At 35.1% G+C, this 19,327-nt stretch overlaps 1 protein-coding gene across 2 annotated transcripts; it reads right to left on the bottom strand.

Moving 5' to 3' along the window:
• Window positions 1-906: 906 nt before the first annotated feature.
• On the bottom strand, window positions 907-5,306 carry LOC104608763 (non-specific phospholipase C3-like). 2 transcript variants are annotated; one of them, XM_010274847.2, is made up of 4 exons: window positions 4,446-5,306; window positions 1,866-2,272; window positions 1,603-1,773; window positions 907-1,504 (listed from the first exon to the last, which is right to left on the bottom strand). In XM_010274847.2, exons 1-4 carry the CDS (start codon window positions 5,066-5,068, stop codon window positions 1,164-1,166), a joined length of 1,542 nt encoding a protein of 513 aa, XP_010273149.1. In that variant the 5' UTR covers window positions 5,069-5,306; the 3' UTR covers window positions 907-1,163. The 2 variants fall into 2 exon arrangements, with proteins under 2 accessions (XP_010273149.1, XP_088745443.1); XM_088889317.1 differs by having other exon boundaries at window positions 1,323-1,511; window positions 4,446-5,267.
• Window positions 5,307-19,327: the final 14,021 nt, after the last annotated feature.

Genomic DNA, 19,327 nt, shown 5'->3' with positions numbered 1-19,327 from the left:
AAGCACGACTTGCGGGGCACGGCATGACCCGTTTTACATCTTTACTTAACTTGGATATTGCATATTTGTTAGGTTGTTTATTGGGTTCATCTTCAGGTAACTCTGGTCCTATGTAATTTGGTCTAAAAGCCTTCTATAGTTCGTGTTGGATGCTACATAGTGGCTATTAATTTGGTAGCCTAACGTTATGTTTTTTAATAACACTTTCCACTTTGTGGTCCACCTAATCCTATATTAATCTTTTGCTGCAGTAAATGCTGATCCAATTAATGTTGCCAAAAGTATCACTGGGTTGAACCCTGAAACCATATTAGACCAACAAGTTTTGTCATCCTGAATTGGCCGATAATTAATAACCATCTATGCTTTTTATTTTATTTTTAATTATTAAAAAAATGTTGCATGGTATTATTATCGAGCCATTTCCAACTTTATTGGTATTTTAAACTTTAAAGGGCTCTCTCTTGTATCCATTCTTAAACAAGTATGAATAAATTGAGTTATTTATCCCAAAGACTGAGGTAGCATAGAATTAGTGTAAATTGCTGAAGTTCGATTTTTAATTGAAAATTATATTAATTTTTTCTTTCATTTTTAATCTCCCAATTATTCAAAATTGTTTCCTTGCTTTCCCATTTGCCCTAGTATCATCTAATCGAGTTATAAACGACAATTCACAGCTCTACTAGTTTACTTTAATCGATTAGACCTGTTGTTACAGAGTCTATAGCTCTAGTTTGGGATAGGGTCTACCCTGGGCCAGACCCAACCATTGACACAGTATTCTCATCTAATCATAGTATCGTTATTTTCATCCTTCTTTCTGGTTGTGAATCTCAGTTTGATCGCTTGCATGAGAAAACCTGCATAGAAACTTAACATGAATTTTGGAAGAGAATTTCGATATGTTTTGGATTCTTGCTACAAGTATTTATAGATGGTGAAATACAATAATATCAGTGGTACAAGAAACTAATAGAAGAAACCACAGAAATGAAATACAAGTACATACTAAAGAGAACATTGTCATGAGCAAAATAAATATAACATACACAATATTGTTGTAGAGTATTAGGTAATAAATACATACGAATGTAATAAACACATCTGCTCGACGACGGATTTCAGTCGGAATATATTGGTTCTAGATATAAATCCCAGATTCAAACGAAACAACAAAACAGTTTTTTAAGAAAGAATTCGGACATAGAAGTAGGTGGCTGTGCAGTTGGAGTTGGTGGCACACCAACAATCTCAGACTCATTTGCCCCGTTATTTTCTGTATTTTCACATATTTCTAAGAATTTCTTGAATGCGTCTTCTGCGTAACTGGCAGCGTCTACGACCTTCATGTTCTCTACTAGCTTCTGTGGGTAGATATCCTTGCTATGATCCCCATTAAGTGTAGCTGCCAGCTGCACCAACTCCTCTTGAAGTTCACTTAGCTTTGCCTCTTCACTTGCGTCAGCGGATCGCAGTTCTACAGTTGGTTCCGGTAGGGTAACTGCAATCTACCTCAGTAGTTGTTAATTGTTATAATCTAACAGCAGAGAGAGAGAGAGAGAGAGAGAGAGAGAGAGAGAGAGAGTATTCAACGATCACCTGGGCAATCTGTTCTTGGGCTCTCCCTTGTCAAGACAATGTCAAATGTGCCAGCCCATGCATCACGCTTTGTTAGAAATTCTTTCAGGTTGAATATCTTCTTCACTGTTGCCGGAATGGAAGAATGCTCAAACTCCGACGAAGGATGTGGACCTGAAGGTCTATGCAGCACTGTAATCATATAAAAAGTTAATAAACAGCTAAGATCATTAATTCTTCTGATACAAACCACTGATACAGTACTATATTCGAACTGCATCTACCTGTTCCTCGCTCAATCCATGGAGAAATCATGATGGTGGGCACCCGAACACCAAGGCGATCAAACTTAAAGTTGAAAGGTTCAGGACTGACGATGTCATCTGGGCTTGGAACTCGAGTAGGAGTTGGGACATGATCATAGAAGCCACCGTGCTCGTCATATGTGATGATGAATAAGATTTCATTCCACTGTGGGCTTGCTCTCAGTGCTTCGTATACTTGCTTCACCAATTTTTGTCCCTCGGAAACATCATGTGGGGGGTGATCATCATTCGCTGGCTGCAATTTTTTTTCGAAATATCGTGGTTCGATCACCACGTAGTTAGGCAGCTTCCCCTCCTTACAATGCCTCTTGAATTCTAGATCATATAGGTGGAAATTCTTCATGTATTTTATTTTTCTAAGGTTCCTGTCAACGGTAGAGTGAAAATTTAATTTGTTATTAGACCATAAAATAAGACATGCATCCTAGATACTCTATTTCTTTTAGAAGGTGCAAAATTAGATTCATTGCTCAACTGGGTAATGGTATCAACATGGATTCATTTCAATTAATACACAGAGGAAGTTGAAAATGAAAAATTCAAACCAGAATCCACCAAAGAAATGGCTGAATTGAATGATTAAATTTTAATTTTATTGCTTAGGGTTTGCTAACATTGAAGTAGCAAAAGTTAATCACTTATCCCTGTCTTTTAGATTAACTTCTGATTCAATTCGGACAAAAAATTAGCATTTATAGCCTTAAACAAATGAACTTTCTATCTTAAATTTTAAAATCCAACAACATTTTGAAAATTTTAAGGTAATGTTATATCAAAACCGATGTTCATGAGATCACATAGTTTACTTATTTTTCATTGTTTTATATCTCAAAAGATTCATGTTTCAGGTATACATATCATTAAAGACTTTGACAACATTTAAGATATCACCATGCATGTTAATTCATGGGTTAGGCAGGCTTACACCTATGGGCTATAACGGGGCTCAGGTTTACATGGGCCAAGCTTTGGTCTTATGTTATTATATAAATTAGATTTATTTATTTCTATGCGGGTGTGCAAGGGTAGAGATATAATTTGAGTCAATACATTCCTCATTAAGGGTCCATTTGGTTTTTAGTCTAAATCGGAATCCAAATCTTTTGGAATTGGAATGAGAATAGGAATCATCTGGAATGGGATTTCATTTCCAAGGGAGAGGGGGATGGCCATTCCCTCAAATGGGAGAACGCCATTCCATCAGGAATGAGAAAGAAATTCTAATTCGGCCCAACCAAACAGTTAAAATAGGAATGACCCATTCCGTATCAAATTTCAGACCCCTATTCCCGTGAATTAAACCAAACGGGACCTAACTAAATACAACTCAAATGTATTGACTATGGACAATAACATCCAAATGTAGTTGCATTAATGCGTTTTCAATTGAGAAACAGAACGCAGATGATCTGGTTTAAAAATTCTCCCTGCTAGTACAGCTTTTGGTGAAGGGAATGGGCAACCAAGAAGACTCCTTCCGAAGGCATGCAGCCAATAAGTTCTAAGTTGGGGATTTGGTTTTCCCTTTGTCATCGGCGATTCGGCCAAAAGTGTGGTAATAAACTAGTGATAACGTGTAATAAACCATAAACCAATCCAAACTCAGACAGTCAGGCTAGCGCTACCCCAGTACCCCAATCCAAACTAGTGATAACGTGTAATAAACACAGTTCCCCAGTCATGAATAAAGTGAGTTTCATACACGTCTTGTTTGTATTAGATCATTCAGAGTTCAACTCCACGTAATGCACAGCTGCCTGCTTGTATTAACTATGATGGTCTGGACCCGCTGTCAACAATGAGTGTACAGCGGGCTACCTGACCCAACTATGAGTAAATTACTCATTTTTCAATGACTCATTTATATAAATATATATCGGTTGATTTTTTTGTAGTTAACTGAAAATTGAACCGGTTCTTTGATTTTTCAAAAAATTCAAACCAAAACTGAATCGATCGATTCAATTAACTACATTTTACAATTCGGTTTTTCGATTTTTTAATGGACACCCCTAGTTTCAAATGGTATGAGGCTCAATACAATATGAGGTGGAGTATGAATCTTAAGTAATTCGACCCCAATCCAAAGTATGTGGCAATTTATATGGTATGGTATCTGAAAAATTTTAACCACTCAGATACCCTACGTGAATTTGAATGTATACTGCTAGCATGGTCCAAAGTGTGGATACTTGTAATATGCAAAAAACCATACTCCTTTTTTTAATTTGTTTGATAATTATATTCACAAATAGATAAATATAAATGTTTAAAAACCTATTAAAAGGTCCTCTCAGTAGTTTTGGTGAGCCCAAAAAATGAAAAGTCCTGATTGTTTAGAAGATAAAATCATACACACCAGGCTGGGAAATTTAGATGGTACTTTTTCTCAAGTATAGACAGAGACAGTGTTTAGGTTGAAATACCAACCAAGGAAACCAAACACAGATTTTATGAAAATCAAAAGGTGATTTTGAAAAGTGAATTGAATGAGCATACACAGTTCGTTTCAGAGAGCAGAGAAAACTGAGGGCTTACCTGTAGAAAAGCGTAGATGGAAGGGAGGCATAGTATATTCCAAACGAGAGCCCTGCCTCGTCCAGAGACTCGAATATTGTCTTCTGCGGGAACCCTTCGATCAGTTTCTTAGTATCATTGCTGACAAAACCATGCGACGTTGCAGAGTGAACGAACATCCGGTTCGGCTGTGTTGAAGTCGGAAGCGACGCGAACCACCTGTCACAAACGGCAAACTCTGAAACTAACTCCTTATAAACCGCTACTGCTTCTGGTCTAAACCCATTCATCACTGTCTGGGACATCCCTTTCTGTATACTCTCTGCCTGCTGAGCAAAACCATCCATCCTTGGAACCATATTAGACGAAGATGAGTGTCCCCACGCGACTCCAAACACCTGCTCGTATATTGCCTGAAACGAGTGACCCGGGTCGGCGTCAACGTACTCCGACCGATTCCCGAAGTAAACCCGGCTCGAGTTGGCGTCTGTTGTGGTTACCAAGTTGTACTCTTTCCCTGTAACGCCATCTATCTCGGGGTTGATGGCCTTCATCCATCCAAACATGTGATCAAACGAGCGGTTCTCTTGGACTAAAATCACCACAGTTTTGATAGGACATGGTTTGGAACTCTGGGAAGTCATGGCCGTTAGTGGATCTGGGTTTTCTGATACTTTCTGCAATCCTTGGAGGCGGTTTAATTTGTTGCAGAAAGAGCTAATAAGAGATGAAGATGGAAAGAGAAGGGAGGAGGGGGGACGCCTTCGTTTTGGTGGGGAAATTTCCTAGCTTTTAATGGCTTTGGACATAGGGGATATATAGGAATACTCAGCTCGTTTGCTTAGGTGGTGGTTGGTTGGTTAAATATTATCTACAAGGAATAATGGGAATGTGAAGCAATATTGGATATATGGATGGTTTCAAGTTTTAGATGATGTCAACAATCCATTACTTGGAAAGCCGGGTCTTCACTCGGGTCACTCTATAGTCCAGTAAAAGGAATCTGCCTACAGCGGTCAGTGGGTCGGTTCTGCCCGACTGCCCTACCCGAGCTGAACCGATTATGTAGGTTCTGGTCCCATGATTTTCTCCTGATTAATAATTGGGTAATTTCTAGTTTTTATTTGTTTCGAACCAATTACGACCCAAACTGATTATTTTATTAAGTGTATAATGCTTTTTAATTTTATTGTATTTTATGTTTGAAATGGTAAATTTGATAAATAATATATATGATAATATTAGTTAAATGTTTAATTTACTAATATATATATATATATATATATATAAAATTTAGTATTTCATAATTATCATTTTTCTTAAAATTATATTATCAAAATTTACATTTTAAGTTATTATTTAAATGTAAAAGTCAATTAATATTGTGTTTTACATGAAAAATGGGTTGTACTTGTTCAATTATGTTAATTGCTGGTATGCCCCTAATGACAACTGGCCAACTTGGGAAACAAATAATTCAAAACAACTGTAAATTAAGCCCAAAATAGATTTTTTTTCTTCTCCATTTCTATACTTTTTGACGCATAATTTTGTGTTACTTGTGTTGCTGCTTGAATAAAGCATTTGGTGGTCTAGATTTAGTCTAGTCTACTAACATTTAAAGGCATAAACAAGATAAGACTGCATGTGGAATTAATAGTCTCAAGTGTAATCATCTTTTAAAAGAAAAACTTATCAGATATCTTGATTTCGAAATCAGCTGTAATTCACAATAAGGCCACTTATACGGGTAAATGCACTTATCTGAATTAGTGCATATTTACCTATGTTCTTATTTGTCCAAGTAACTTTCTCCTATTTTCATTTTTATCTTTGTACATTTTTTGTTTTTTGCACCTATTTAATGGTCATTTTTGTCTCATTAAATTTTAGCATCTTTTTTTATGTGCATCAAATGATTTTTAGGAAAAAGGCATGTGGGCCTATATTTGATCTCACTAATAGGCTTTTAATACTCATTTTGGTAGGGTTTTTAACAACTAATTTGTTAGTGGGTTTCTAATGACTAGTTTTATTAAATGTTCAAACATTTAGTTTTCTAATGTTTCAAAAGTTAGTATTTGTTTTCTATACAAAGACTCCTAGAGGCATCAAGTTCTTTATTTTTTCTGTATGAAGCTTAGAGTTTTCTTTTAATATCTGACAGAGTTCTCTCTTAAAAGAGTGAGTGAATCCTTTCATTTTTGGGTGATTGAATCCCCAACCTTGTTGCTACTTTGTAATCTACTTTACATTAATGAAGTTCTATCCAATTTTCTTCTTTTTTTTTTTTTTTTCGTTTTTTCTTTTTCTTTCTTCATACTTGAGCTACAACCATTGGTTAGAGTGGGTTGAATTAAAGCTTGTAACTTCATTTCTTTACTCTTTTCTCTCATCCAAAAGATATTGCAATTTTAGAAAATAGATCAAATGACATACCGATTTTGGTAAAAAACCTTCATGTAATTTGGTCATGCCATATATCATTAAAAATCTCCTTAAGTCTTTTTTTCTAATTGAACAAATGGTTTGTCAATTAGAGCTTTTGACAAAATGCTATAAGCAATGAAAGAATAATAAACAGAGTTGTCTGCTACAGCCTAATTCTTTAAGGAATGAGGTAATAAGGTCCCAATTCAAAATATTTATCTTCAAGATGAAATCAATGAGCTTAAGAAAATAATTCAAGTGACATACCAATTTTGGTAGATAAGTGTTCATCAATTTGGATTATGTCATATATCATTAGAAATCTCTTTAAGTCTTTTTAATTTTCAAGCTCAACAAATGTTTCGTCAATCAGAGTTTTCTATAGAAAGTTATAGTTATGAAAGTACAATCAATGGAGTTGTCTGCTACAATTGAAATATTCAAGAAACAAGGTAATATAGTCCTCCTAACTCAAGATATCCATCTTTTTGATGAAAGTTATAGCTATGAAAGTACAATCAATGGAACTATTTGCTACAATTGATTTTTTTCAAGAAATGAGGTAATATGATCCTAACTCAAGATATCCATCTTTGTGATGAAATCAATGAGTTTAAGAAAGGCTAGCCTTCAGTACATGATGGAGGAAATCTTACGAAGGATTCCCAAACAAGCTCCAACAAGCAACTATGTTCATTCAACTTTGTTTATAGAGGAAATCTTGGAAGACTGCAATGGCAATCTTGTTGATTGGAATAGTCCCATAATTTTTTATGGAGTTTTCCATAATCCATGATAAATTTCAAAGCAAAAGAAACACCACTATGTTAAAGGTTTTTTAAACACATCTTCTTTGTTCAAGAGTATGAGGATCCTTTTCTACAACCATTTTCTTAATGTTTAGAATGGTTGTTGAATAAAGAATTAGCTTGATTTGAAGCATAAGAAGCATGTTCCAATAATCATGAGGCATAATGAAGAAACCATAATCCAAATTAGAGGTTTACACGTTTAATTGCAATTGCTTATCAAAGGGCCAATAATAAAGAAATGCAGTAGAGGCTTAGTTGTATATCATTCTTTTGAAGTTTTTAATACTTGAGGATGAGTTCTTTTCAAGAAGGGGAGATTAATGCAATATAAAATTATGTTCTAAAAAGCATCAAATCGTTTTCATAAAATAAGAAAAGTAGGCCTATATTTGAACTTTTTAATGAGGTTTTAAAAGTATCAAATAGCTAGTTTGTTAGTGAGTTTCTAATGACAACTTTGTAAAATTGTCAGTTTTACACTTAATGCTTCAATAACTAGTTTTTTATTTCTACATAAAGCCTCGTAAGCTCAAGTTAGAGGTATCATATTATTTCCTTTGTGTTGTAAAGCTTAGAGAGTTTTTTTTTTTTTTTTGAGAGTTGATATATAGAGTTCCCTCTTGGGTGAGTGGGTCTTCTACCTTGTTGTTTCATTGTAGTTTAACTTATATTAACAAAGTTTTATTCAATTCCTTCTTCCGTTTCATTTCTTATTTTAGAAAATTTCCTCTTTTAATGCAGCTCAAATATGGAGAAAGAAAAAGGATTTTTCTTAAAAGAAAAAGAGAAAGAAGAAAGTTGGACTCAATCATCCAAGAGAGGACTCTCTCAACTCTCAAAAGAAAGCTTTTTAAGTTTTTACAAAACAAAATGCCTCTGGCTTATCATTAGAAGGCTTAATGTAAAAAGCAAAAACTAGTTGTTGAAACATTAAATGTAAAACTAGCTATTGGAGCATTTAATAAAACTAGTTGTCAGAAATCCACTAATTAAAATGACTATTAAAAGCACATTAGTGAGTTCAAATGTCGGTCTACTTGTCTTACTTTTTGAAAATGATTTGACACTTCTCAGAGCATAATTTTAAACTATGGTAATCTCACCCTTTTGAATAGAACTTGCCCTTAAGTTTTAACAAATTCTAAAGAATGATTTATCATCATGCCTCCACTGCATTTCTTTGTTATTGACCCTTTCATAGGCAATTGATGGTGTAAACATCCAATTTGGATTATGGTTACTTCATTATGCCTCATGACTATTTGGACATGCTTCTTGTGCTTTAAATTTTCTAATTATTTCTTCAATAACCATTCTAAACATTGAGAAAATGGCTACCAAAAAAGATCCTCGTACTTTTAAATAAAGAAGATGCATTCAAAACCTTCAACATAGAAAGTGATGTTTCTTTTGCTTTGAAACTCATCATGGATGATGGAAGAATTCTTATAAGCTATAGGCTCAACTAAATTTTTGAAAGATATTCCGATCAATATGTTCTTGCTCAATAGACACCATTGATGAGAATTGCCACATAAGATTGTCATTGCAGTCTTTCATAGTTTGCTCTATAAACAAAGTTGGACCAATATATTACTTGTTGAAGTTTATTTGGGAAGTGTTCTTAAGATTTCCTCCATCTTGCATTCAAGGGTTTTATAGGCTTTCTTAAGCTCATTGATTTCATCATGAAGATGGATATTTTGAGTTGGAACTTTATTACCTCATTTTTTGAAGAATTTGATTGTAGTATATAGCTTCATCAATCATTGTTTCATTGCCTATAACTTTATGTAGAAAACTTTAATTGAAAAATTGTTTGTTGGTTTAGAAAATAAACTTAATTAAAGAGATTTAAAAAGATATATGACATGATCCAATTTAATGAAGATTTCACTACCAAAATTAGGTTATCATTTGCCCTATTTTCTAGAATTACAACATTATTTTTGGATGAAGAAAGAGAGTTAAGCAATGAAGTTACAAGCTCTAACTCAACTAAACTCTAATACCAATTGTTGCAGTGTATGAAGAAAGAAAAAGAAAAAAACTTACTAAAAAGAAATAAAAAGGGAAGCAAAAAGTAGATGAAACTTTATTAATATGAGATACATTACAATGAGACAACAAGGTTAAGGACTTACTCATATATGAGAGAGGACTCACTTAAGTCTCAAAAGAAAGCACTAAGCTTTACAAAAAAAGGCAAGAACTTGATGCCTCTCTCCACTGTTTTGAAAACAACATTGGCTGGGTGGTTGAACCGTTCGAACCAAGAATCGGCATGGCTTTAGGTCTAGTTTTGGATTGGACCACTTTATTGAAAAAATATTGAATTTGTTAAAGAACTGTTGCCTTGGGAAAAGAACAATATGAAAAGATTAGAGTGTCGTGTCTTTATGTTTCAGATGAATCCTTCAAATTTAACTCATCTCTACCTCCATTTAAACTCATCACTGCTTATCTCTTTCCCTTCCCTTGTTTTCTTATTTTATCTTCCCACAGTTCTATTTATTCTTATATCATACTTTGTTTTTCTCTATTTTGAATTTTCCCTAGCGTTGCAATTTGATACTGTTTTTTTTTTTCTTTTTTTTTTTCAAGTTTATGGTTTGGTGATGGTGTTTCTTCGTAGCTAAAATGCCCTTTTCCAATCATGTGGATGGTGTTGCTTTGTTGATTTACATTTATCATGATGATTTTAGAGGATTATTTTCTTAAGTTCATAAGCTTTTGCTTATTTTTCACCCTATTTGGATCTCACTATGGGAAATTTTTCTCTTTCTCTCACTCTCTCTTTCTCTCTGTCAAAAGTTTAAGGTTGATATTGTCCAAGGTTCTCTAAATCCTGTTCCCTAAATTCATTTGATATATTGATTAAATCTACTACCTTTTATTTGTATAAATTGTCGTTTTTGATTGCTGAATCTTTTTTGTGCATCGCATATGGCATCAAACAATGTTGGAATTAATGGGCACATGTCACATGTGGAATCTTTTAATATATACATTTTAAAAATCTCCTTTTGTGCCCAATATAAGATACAAACAATAGTAAAAGGAAGGGTATTTTAGGTCCAATAAAAGTTCAGAAATCTTGTTAAAACGTTCACTCTTATGGTAATTTGCTTATATATATACTAATAAGTGTGCACATGCTTTGCATGTGGCAATTCTAGATAATGATAATGATAGTAATAATGTATACAAAAATTTTTAAAAATATATATTTTTTTATTTCTTATTTTTATATATATATATATATTTTGTTTTTTATTATGAATCGAAGGCATATTGCAAAATCTAAATCTGATTACATAAACACCTCATCCAAATATGTGATAATCAGATCGAGTTTTGAAGAATCTAGTATCATTGACAAGCCTACCTGCTTGGCCAGATTCTTCTTTTTGTATTGTTTTATCTTTTTGGTGTGTCTTTTTTTTGTTCATTTATTAAAGAAATGTAAGATTTAAATAGTGGAATATGAATAAGGTGAAGAATACTAGTTCAATTTACAATTTAAACCTCACAATTAAATAGGGACTAAATTCAAGAATGAGTATTTTATTCAAAAGAAAGTTTCACAATCTTATTCATATTTTTAATAGTAGTGTAAATATAGAATTATAGATGTGTTCACACTTACTTTTTGTTTAATATGATAGTAATATAATATTATACATGTGCCTTAATGTTTATTTGCAAAATTTATGTATTTTTATATTTTATTAATAAAAATATGTGAACTATTGGTTTTTGCCAAGTAGTATAATAATTTCATTTTTGGCCAGTTCTAAATTATGTATTTCATTTTCATTATCCATAAAAATAATTATTGTTTATTAAAATTATTTTTTTCATTTGATTAACAAAAATATCATAAATGTGCCTAATTTTTCTACATTTTTGTAATTTTCTTTCTTTCTTTATTTTTCTAAAAATTTTATTACCTAACTATGACTTCATAGGTTGATCAGATGGTGAATTTCTTAACCACCACTTGGATAAAGAATGGTTTTGCTTTTGAGTCAGTTTTAAAATATATGGATTTGTATTGTTAAAAATATTGTCATAGATCTAATTAATAGCATTTATTAGTGAAAAATAACATAATATAGGATTTAATAAGAGAAAATAGGAGTTAATACCATAATTATAAGAATTAATAATAGGTGATTAAATGGGGGGGCACTACAAGAAAAACGGTCTAAATAGATAAATATAGGCATTTTATTAGCCATTAAAGCTGACATTAAAACTGTAATAAAATAACTTTTATATCATTTCTCAAACAAAGAAATAGAAGATAATTTTAGTTGAAAAAAACTTTTACTCTACATCTACACTTTTATATATAGTATATATATAATTGGGCCGGGCTGAAAATGGTTGAGCAGAATTAATGGGTCATATGGAACATGTGGAATCTTTAATATATATGTTTTAATATTCTCCTTTTTTTGCCCTACTTAATATACAATCAATAGTAAAGGGAAGGGTATTATATATATATATAGGGAGAGAGAGAGAGAGAGGATGGGACCAGGCTGAAAATGGTCACCCCTTCCTAGTTGATATGGATGAGTCTAGATGCGTTGCACTTAATAGTTGTGTAAAAGGCCAGTTAGTTGTTTAAACAATAATAACGTCCTACCACAGCCATAAGTGTATAGCCCCATAACCACTCTAATCTCCTTCTCATGCATGGATGATGTGAGGTGTTGTTATTGATTTAATAGCACCTATTCCTACCCAACAAGGGTTGTCAATGGACTTGAAAGTATGAAAATCGATTTATCATTTGATATTATCTTGAATTTGGATTATCCATTATATAATTGGGTTGGATTCAGATTTTTAACCTTCATCCAGTTATAATTGGATCAGGCCAATGATTCATTAGCTAAGATTGCCATTGAGCATTAGCTAAGATTGTCATTGAGCTTTCCTCCAATTATGACAGTGTGGGTTCAAACCCTAATGTAGGCTCTCTCGTGGTATAGTTAACGGACCTCGCCCATCCCCTAATCCCTATATAATGTTTAATATATAATGAAAATGATTAATAATTGTAATGGGTGCTGATTTAAATTCATTTGATTTGATTAAAATATACAATTATTTATATCCTAAATTCAATATTTCATATATATATATATATAAATTTATTATACATATAAGTTAATAAGTAATTAAAATTTTAATTTCTTTATTTATTTTAAATAAATATAATAAAAAGACCCGAATTAATTCCAAATACGACCACAATCCGATCCGAGATCCCTAGATTTGATCAAATTCAAATTCTAATTTTCACTAATTAGAATGGATTCCAACTCCAATTCGAAACCAAAATCCAACTCTCAACATATGCTGTTCGATGCCCTCTGTGTCTCATTGGCTAGGAAGCCAAATCACAAGTAAGCACACCACTGTCGCAGATCCGGACTCATGTATATGTAGTTACGGGGTGTTAAACTAGAAATAGGGGTGTTAAATGGACTGGATTTGGTCCAATCCAATCCAGTCCAATGGGAATCCATTACAAATGGATCATGTTCAATTCAATCTAATAAATATTTTGAACTATTTTGGTTCGGTCCAATTCATTGTCTGGACCATTCAATTTGTTTAAATTTGTTTTAGTTTAGATCGGTTTCAACCCAAATCCGGTCCATTGACACCTACATTCTTATCTTATATCAATGGATCAGATATTGGATTAACTCAACCCAATCCAATATTAATTTATTATGGATGGACCAGGTCCAATCCAATCTAATAAATATTTTGGACTGGATTGGTCCAATCCAATATATCTTGTTAGTCTGTCCAATCCGTCAAACCTAATTTCTTCCTATACAAGTTCAAACCCAAACCTATCTTAGCCCATGCTATTCAACCAACCAAACCTTACCTGTCAAATTTATGTTTAATTTTTTTTTATTTATAAATAAGTATTATATTAACTAAACGAAAAGCTTACGAAGTTTTTGTATATCAGGAAAATCAGGTGGCATATGATCAAAAAATACAAACGCTCGAGTGATAGAGATAGATTAACTGATCTAGTCTAGGAATATAGACAAAAGTATAAGATTGCACTTCTGAGATGAGTTTCTTGGCTTTCGAAAAAACAGTACGTAGAGATTGCCAAGAGGGAGAATGATGACCTGAAGAGCATTAATAACCGTTTGGGAATCTAAACAAAAAGAATCCCTTGCCATCCATTACAACGTTGAAATTTACCTGCATGGGCAACTAGAAAATCCAAAGAGTTAAATAAGTTTTAAATCAGTTCATCCATTAGGTTTTTTTTTTTGGCAAAAAAAGAACCATTACAAACATCACGGGTACATTAGGAGCCCCCTTTTAAATTGATACAAAAAACAAGCTTGTAAGGACGCAGGAGGATTGGTCTTGCTAATAAGAGTGTTTTTAAGCCTAGCCAGTTTTGCAAGGTCATGGGCCGGCATAACCACCAACCTATTTACATACAATAACTTAATATCAGCAAAAAATGATAAAAGGTCGAAGATGTGATCATATAAGGCTTGAACTTCCCATGTTATGCTTTTATCAGTTCCTTTTAGCTTCAACAGCACATCCTGAGCATCCGATAGCGGAAAACCACTTTTGTAGCTCATAATACAAAAAAACTTACGCAGACCTCTTGTGATTGCCCAGAGCTCAGCTGCTGATGATGATCCTGCCATGCAGGGTTGCCCTTCTGCAAGGAGAAGAGGAGGTCCATGTGAGAACATAAAGAGTCCAGTTGATGCACTGTGTGTGATAGTGTTCCCTGATCCATCCACCATGATGATTGAAAGCTCTGAAAGTAGGACATCTTGCAGGTCCCATTTGTTATTTGGATGAGGAGGTGAGCATAGAGGCTCAAATACTTTGAAAGTATTATAGTTACTAGCTTTCCACAAAATTGTTAAGGATCTGGTTTCCCATTATTGAAGATAATTTCATTTCTTGCATCCCAAAGACTTCTGAGAATTGCAAAAATTTTTGTGAGGTAGGTATACTTTAGAGTTTTATCCTTGATATGGTTATTGCACTGCCACCACCACTCCAACAAGTCACTTTGACCCGAGTTTAGAAAGGCCTCCAGCATGAGCCCAACTTGGGCTTGCATCCAGACAGCCCGAGCAAGTGGACATTCCAGTAGAAGATGGTTTTGGGTTTCAGGGGATGACTTACAAAAAGTGCACCAGATGTCATCTTTTCTTATGCAAATCCAGATGGTAGTTTTTGTTCGAATTATCTTATGAAGAAATTTCCACATGAAAATCTGGCATCTATGCAAGCATGGGGTTGCCCATATTCTAGACCATCTAGTTGCATTTCCCTGATTTTGGAGCGTGTATTGGATAAGAGTATGGTAGGCTGAGTTCACCGAGAAATCCCCATTCTTGGAGTTTTTCCAAAGCAACCTGTCACTTTGTGGAGAAGGCCTGAGAGGGATACTAAGAATGGCTTCTACACAGCTGTCATCAAACAGATGATAAAGGTGGTCAGCATCCCAAGTAAGGCTGTCGGTGATTAGATCACAAACCTTTAATTGAGAAGGTCCTCTGTCTATAGTCCTTCAAGTAGGGGTGTTATTTTCTAACTAGGGGATCTAGGGGCCCATAAAAGTAGAGATTTTTTTCCCATCCCCTAGCTCTGAGAAGAAGTGAGATTTCAGCTCATTTTTTATTTTTATGATAGATTTCCACCACCATGAGTATGAAGCTTTTGCTTTCAAGTCAAAGAAACACTAACCCTTCACATACTTGCCTTCTATTTGTTGAGCCCAGAGACTATCACTGTGGATTAGGAGTTTCCATACATATTTCAGAAGGAGAGCTTTGCTCATAAGGGAGAATCTCCTTATCCCTAGTCCACGAAGGGCTTTGGGTGAACAAATGGTGCTCCATTTCAAATTGCAGCTGCTAGCTTTGCTCGTTCTGCCAGAACACCAGAAGTTCTTTTGCAGCCTATCTAATCTCTTGTAGAGACTAGCTGGTAGAGAGCTTGTTTGCATTGTATACAAGGGGATACTTTGTGTGACTGCTTTGATAAGAGTGGTGCGCCCAGCTTGAGAGAGATTTTTTGCTTGCCAGAGTTCTATCCTGTGTGATATATTTTCTACAAGGTGCTTATGTGTACTCATCTTTCCCCCTTCTCTATCTGCCAGCCAGGTCCCTAAGTATCTAGTACTATAATTGATGATTTTCATTCTCAAAGTTTTGCTCAATAGCTTTTGATGTATTCTATGAGTATTCTTGCTAAACAAAACTCCTGATTTAGCAAAGTTGATATGTTGCCCTGAGATTTGTTCAAACATCCGGAGGGTGGCTTTGGTGTTGAGGAAAGACTCTGGATTTGCCTTACAGAAAATGAAGCAATAATCGGCAAATAAAAGATGAGTGATTAGATCAGCATCCTTTGCAAGCTTGATTCCTTGGAGTCTTGTAGAAATTTCTTCTCTATACAACAAAGCCGAGAGAGTTTGGATACCAATAATGACCTATTTTAGTGGTGAATAAGTCAAAAGAAGACTCATTGAGTTTTATAGAAAATGAAGGGGCAGAGATGCATTGCCAAATTAACTCACACCAACTAATCAGAAATCCCATTCTCTTCATGGATTCTATGAGAAATCTCCAACCCATTCTATCAAAAGCTTTGGCCATATCAATTTTGAGAGCAGCCCATTTCCCTTTCCCTTTTTAGGTTCTTAATCTGTGGATTATTTCTTTTGCACGAATAATATTGTCTATGATACTTTTGCCCTTGATAAAGGCAGCTTGATTTTGCTGGATTAGGGAAGGGAGTAAAGGTTTTAATCTGTTGGATAGGACTTTAGCTAAGATTTTATAGAGAACATTACTTAAGCTAATAGGCCTGAAATGTTTAGCCTTCTCCACACCTCTCCTTTTTGGAACAAAGACAAGGTTGGTGTGATTTAATTGCTTGAGGAGTCCGTTGGTGTGGAAAAAACTTTGGATCATAGAGGTGATGTCATCGCCTACAAAATCCCAATAGTGTTAGAAGAAGAAAGTAGTGAATCCATTTGGGGCCGAGGCCTTGTAAGGGTGCCTTTGGAAGAGAGCTTGCTTAATCTCTTCTTTTTGAAGGGGGATGAGAAGACTTTGGCTCTCTGTAGGTGAGATTTTATTAAACTGTAGATCATTTAGGAGTGAGGGGTCGAAGGTTTCCTCGAGGTTTGAGCTGCTTAAGAAATGGCTTTTAAGGAGGTTTGCTATGATAAAAGGATTAGTGGTCTAGTTGTTTTGGTTGTCTTTCAAACAGTCAATTGAGAGTGATCTCCTTTTGAAATTTGTTTGGTGATGAAAGAACTTAATATTCTTGTCACCTTCTGAAAGCCATAATTCCCTGGATTTTAGTCTCCAAAATTGCTCTTCTATAAGTAGCCATTTGTTGTGCTGGGCTTCTAGGTCAGCTATACTGGAGAGGTCACATTTGCCAATTGGATCAAATTGAGCTGAGAGATTTTTCTCTTCCAATTCCACAATTGTTTTGTTGACGTTGCCATAAGTATTCTTATTCCAAGATTTGAGCTAGCTTTTTCAGAGATTTCAGTCTGCTTGCAATTGAGAAAGCTCTAGATTTGCTAATCGGAGCATTCCAGTTATTAGAGACAATTTTATCACAGTCTTTGTGGTGAACCCACATGGGTAGGAAGTGAAATTGTCTTTTCCCCATAATTGGATCAAGATTAGTATTAAGCATGATTGGGGAGTGATCTGAATTAATAACTGGAAGGACAAACAATTTTACTTCAGGATACCAATTGAGCCATTCCAAGCTATCCAGCCCTCGATCAAGTCATTCACGCACTCCTCTTCTACCCAATTACTTATTAGACCAAGTGTAGTAAGGTCCTGAATGCCCCAGGTCTAAGAGAGCAAAGAAATCAATTAGGTTCTTGAGGTGGTGAGATAACCTAGCTCGACGACTGGGCCCCACATAATCTTCAAGGTGAACTAAGTCATTGAGGTACCCAAGGAGAATCCATGCATGGTGCACCTCTGAGATAGGACTTTGAGGTGATGATACTCTTTCACAGAGCTGCCCTATCACTATGACCTGGGCTTCCATAGAGGAGGAGAATAGTCCAACTAACAGTCACGGTACTGGCTTGCACTGACAACTCTATGTATCTTTGTGTGGCATCAGTGACTACTATAATATCAAGATTATCTTTCCAAATACAGAGAAGGCCACCACTTAAACCAATAGAGCCTATAGATTTAAAGTTGTAGTAGCCAAGAGTTTTTGAATATTTCGAAGCTTCATCAACAGTCATTTTTGTTTAAGAGGGGAATAGTATATCTGGGTTTAGAGTTTGGCACCATCTTTTGATAGTTCTGTGTAACTCCTTACTTTTACCCCCCCACACATTAAATGCAAAGATTTTCATATTGGTGATAACCAAACCAAGAACACAAACCAAGTAGTTCGAAGCAAAGAAATGCAGATATATTAAACTGAATATGTTGAATAACAAGGAATAAAGAAAACTGAATACCTAAAATACAAAAGTTGTTATTGAGGCAACCTTCTGCTACTGTTCTATTGAGAGACCATCCCATGTTTCGGTCCAAGAGGAATCCTCAAGCTTGGAGAGAGAGTCCAAATCCTTTAACAGATAGTCTAAGTTTTGGTTTTGCATACTCAAGTGCTCTGGGGTGATTGGGATGTGATTAGCTGAGTTGGAGTTGTTGAGGGATTGGCCACTTGAAATGGTAGGGAGAGAGTTTTTCACTACATGGATCCAACTTCTTAGAAAGTCTGCGGATTGCTTTCGGGTTCTCGAAGAGCTAAAAGGAGCCTCGAAACTCGAACAACCCTTGTTCCCTTTCAGAGAACTATCTGACAAGGATTGAGAGCCTAGGTGGTCCTTTAGAGTTGATTCATAACGAAAAAGTTTGCCTCTCCTTTTAGTTCCTGTAGAGGGATTAGTTATACTGAATTCACCCATAGCAGTCAAGTAGATTTGCATGTGTTGGTCCTCGATCTTCGCTAACTGGATTGAGTGGGCTTCCTTGTCGATAGAAATTATACCATGCTTTACTTTTTTCCGAGTTACACTATAGCTTGACTTAGGCCATTCCCCTTCGACGATTTACTAGGTTCACCAGGGCTAGCCTTCGACCAACTATCCTTGCCTTTGTTGGAGTTCCTTCCCGTCGGTAGGGACCCATCGGACATGTGTTGCCCCTTTTCAAGGAGCTCATCTTCAGAATCTTCTTCCAAAATTTGATCTTTTCGAACAATTTGGAGTTGTTTACAGGGGGTTGAGGGCTCCTGGGTCTTCTTGTATAATAGGTAGCTGAGATGTTTCTCTGGTTTGTGCTCCGCCGCAGCCACTCTCTTGGTTCATCAAGCTTCCTTTCCACTAACTCCTTGAGTAGATCTAGCAGCGGTGTGGATTTTGGGACCAACTTGCACTTCTTCCACGAATGACCCACTAACCCGCAGTAGGTGTAAAGCTTTATTAAACTTTCATAAGAAAATCTTACCCAAACAGGGTTATAGTTGTTGTTGAACCCTAAAACAAGGGTCTCCTGAGATCAATCTCTACATGCATGCGAACCATGCAACCTCTGGTTGGCTTACTTGGTTCCACCGCAACATTGT

Source organism: Nelumbo nucifera, chromosome 6 (genome assembly GCF_055504915.1).
Source record: "Nelumbo nucifera cultivar China Antique chromosome 6, China Antique-T2T, whole genome shotgun sequence".
NCBI lineage: Eukaryota > Viridiplantae > Streptophyta > Magnoliopsida > Proteales > Nelumbonaceae > Nelumbo > Nelumbo nucifera.
This window is presented reverse-complemented; position numbering and strand designations above follow the sequence as displayed.

What these genes read in the sequence shown, in the direction of transcription:
- LOC104608763 (XM_010274847.2), bottom strand. Translation starts at nt 5,068, where the DNA reads ATGACTTCCCAGAGTTCCAAACCATGTCCTATCAAAACTGTGGTGATT. An exon ending in ATGGATTGAGCGAGGAACAG is followed by an intron (nt 1,774 to 1,865) that starts GTAGATGCAGTT and finishes ATATGATTACAG; the next exon opens with TGCTGCATAGACCTTCAGGT. An exon ending in CCCAAGAACAGATTGCCCAG is followed by an intron (nt 1,505 to 1,602) that starts GTGATCGTTGAA and finishes GGTAGATTGCAG; the next exon opens with TTACCCTACCGGAACCAACT.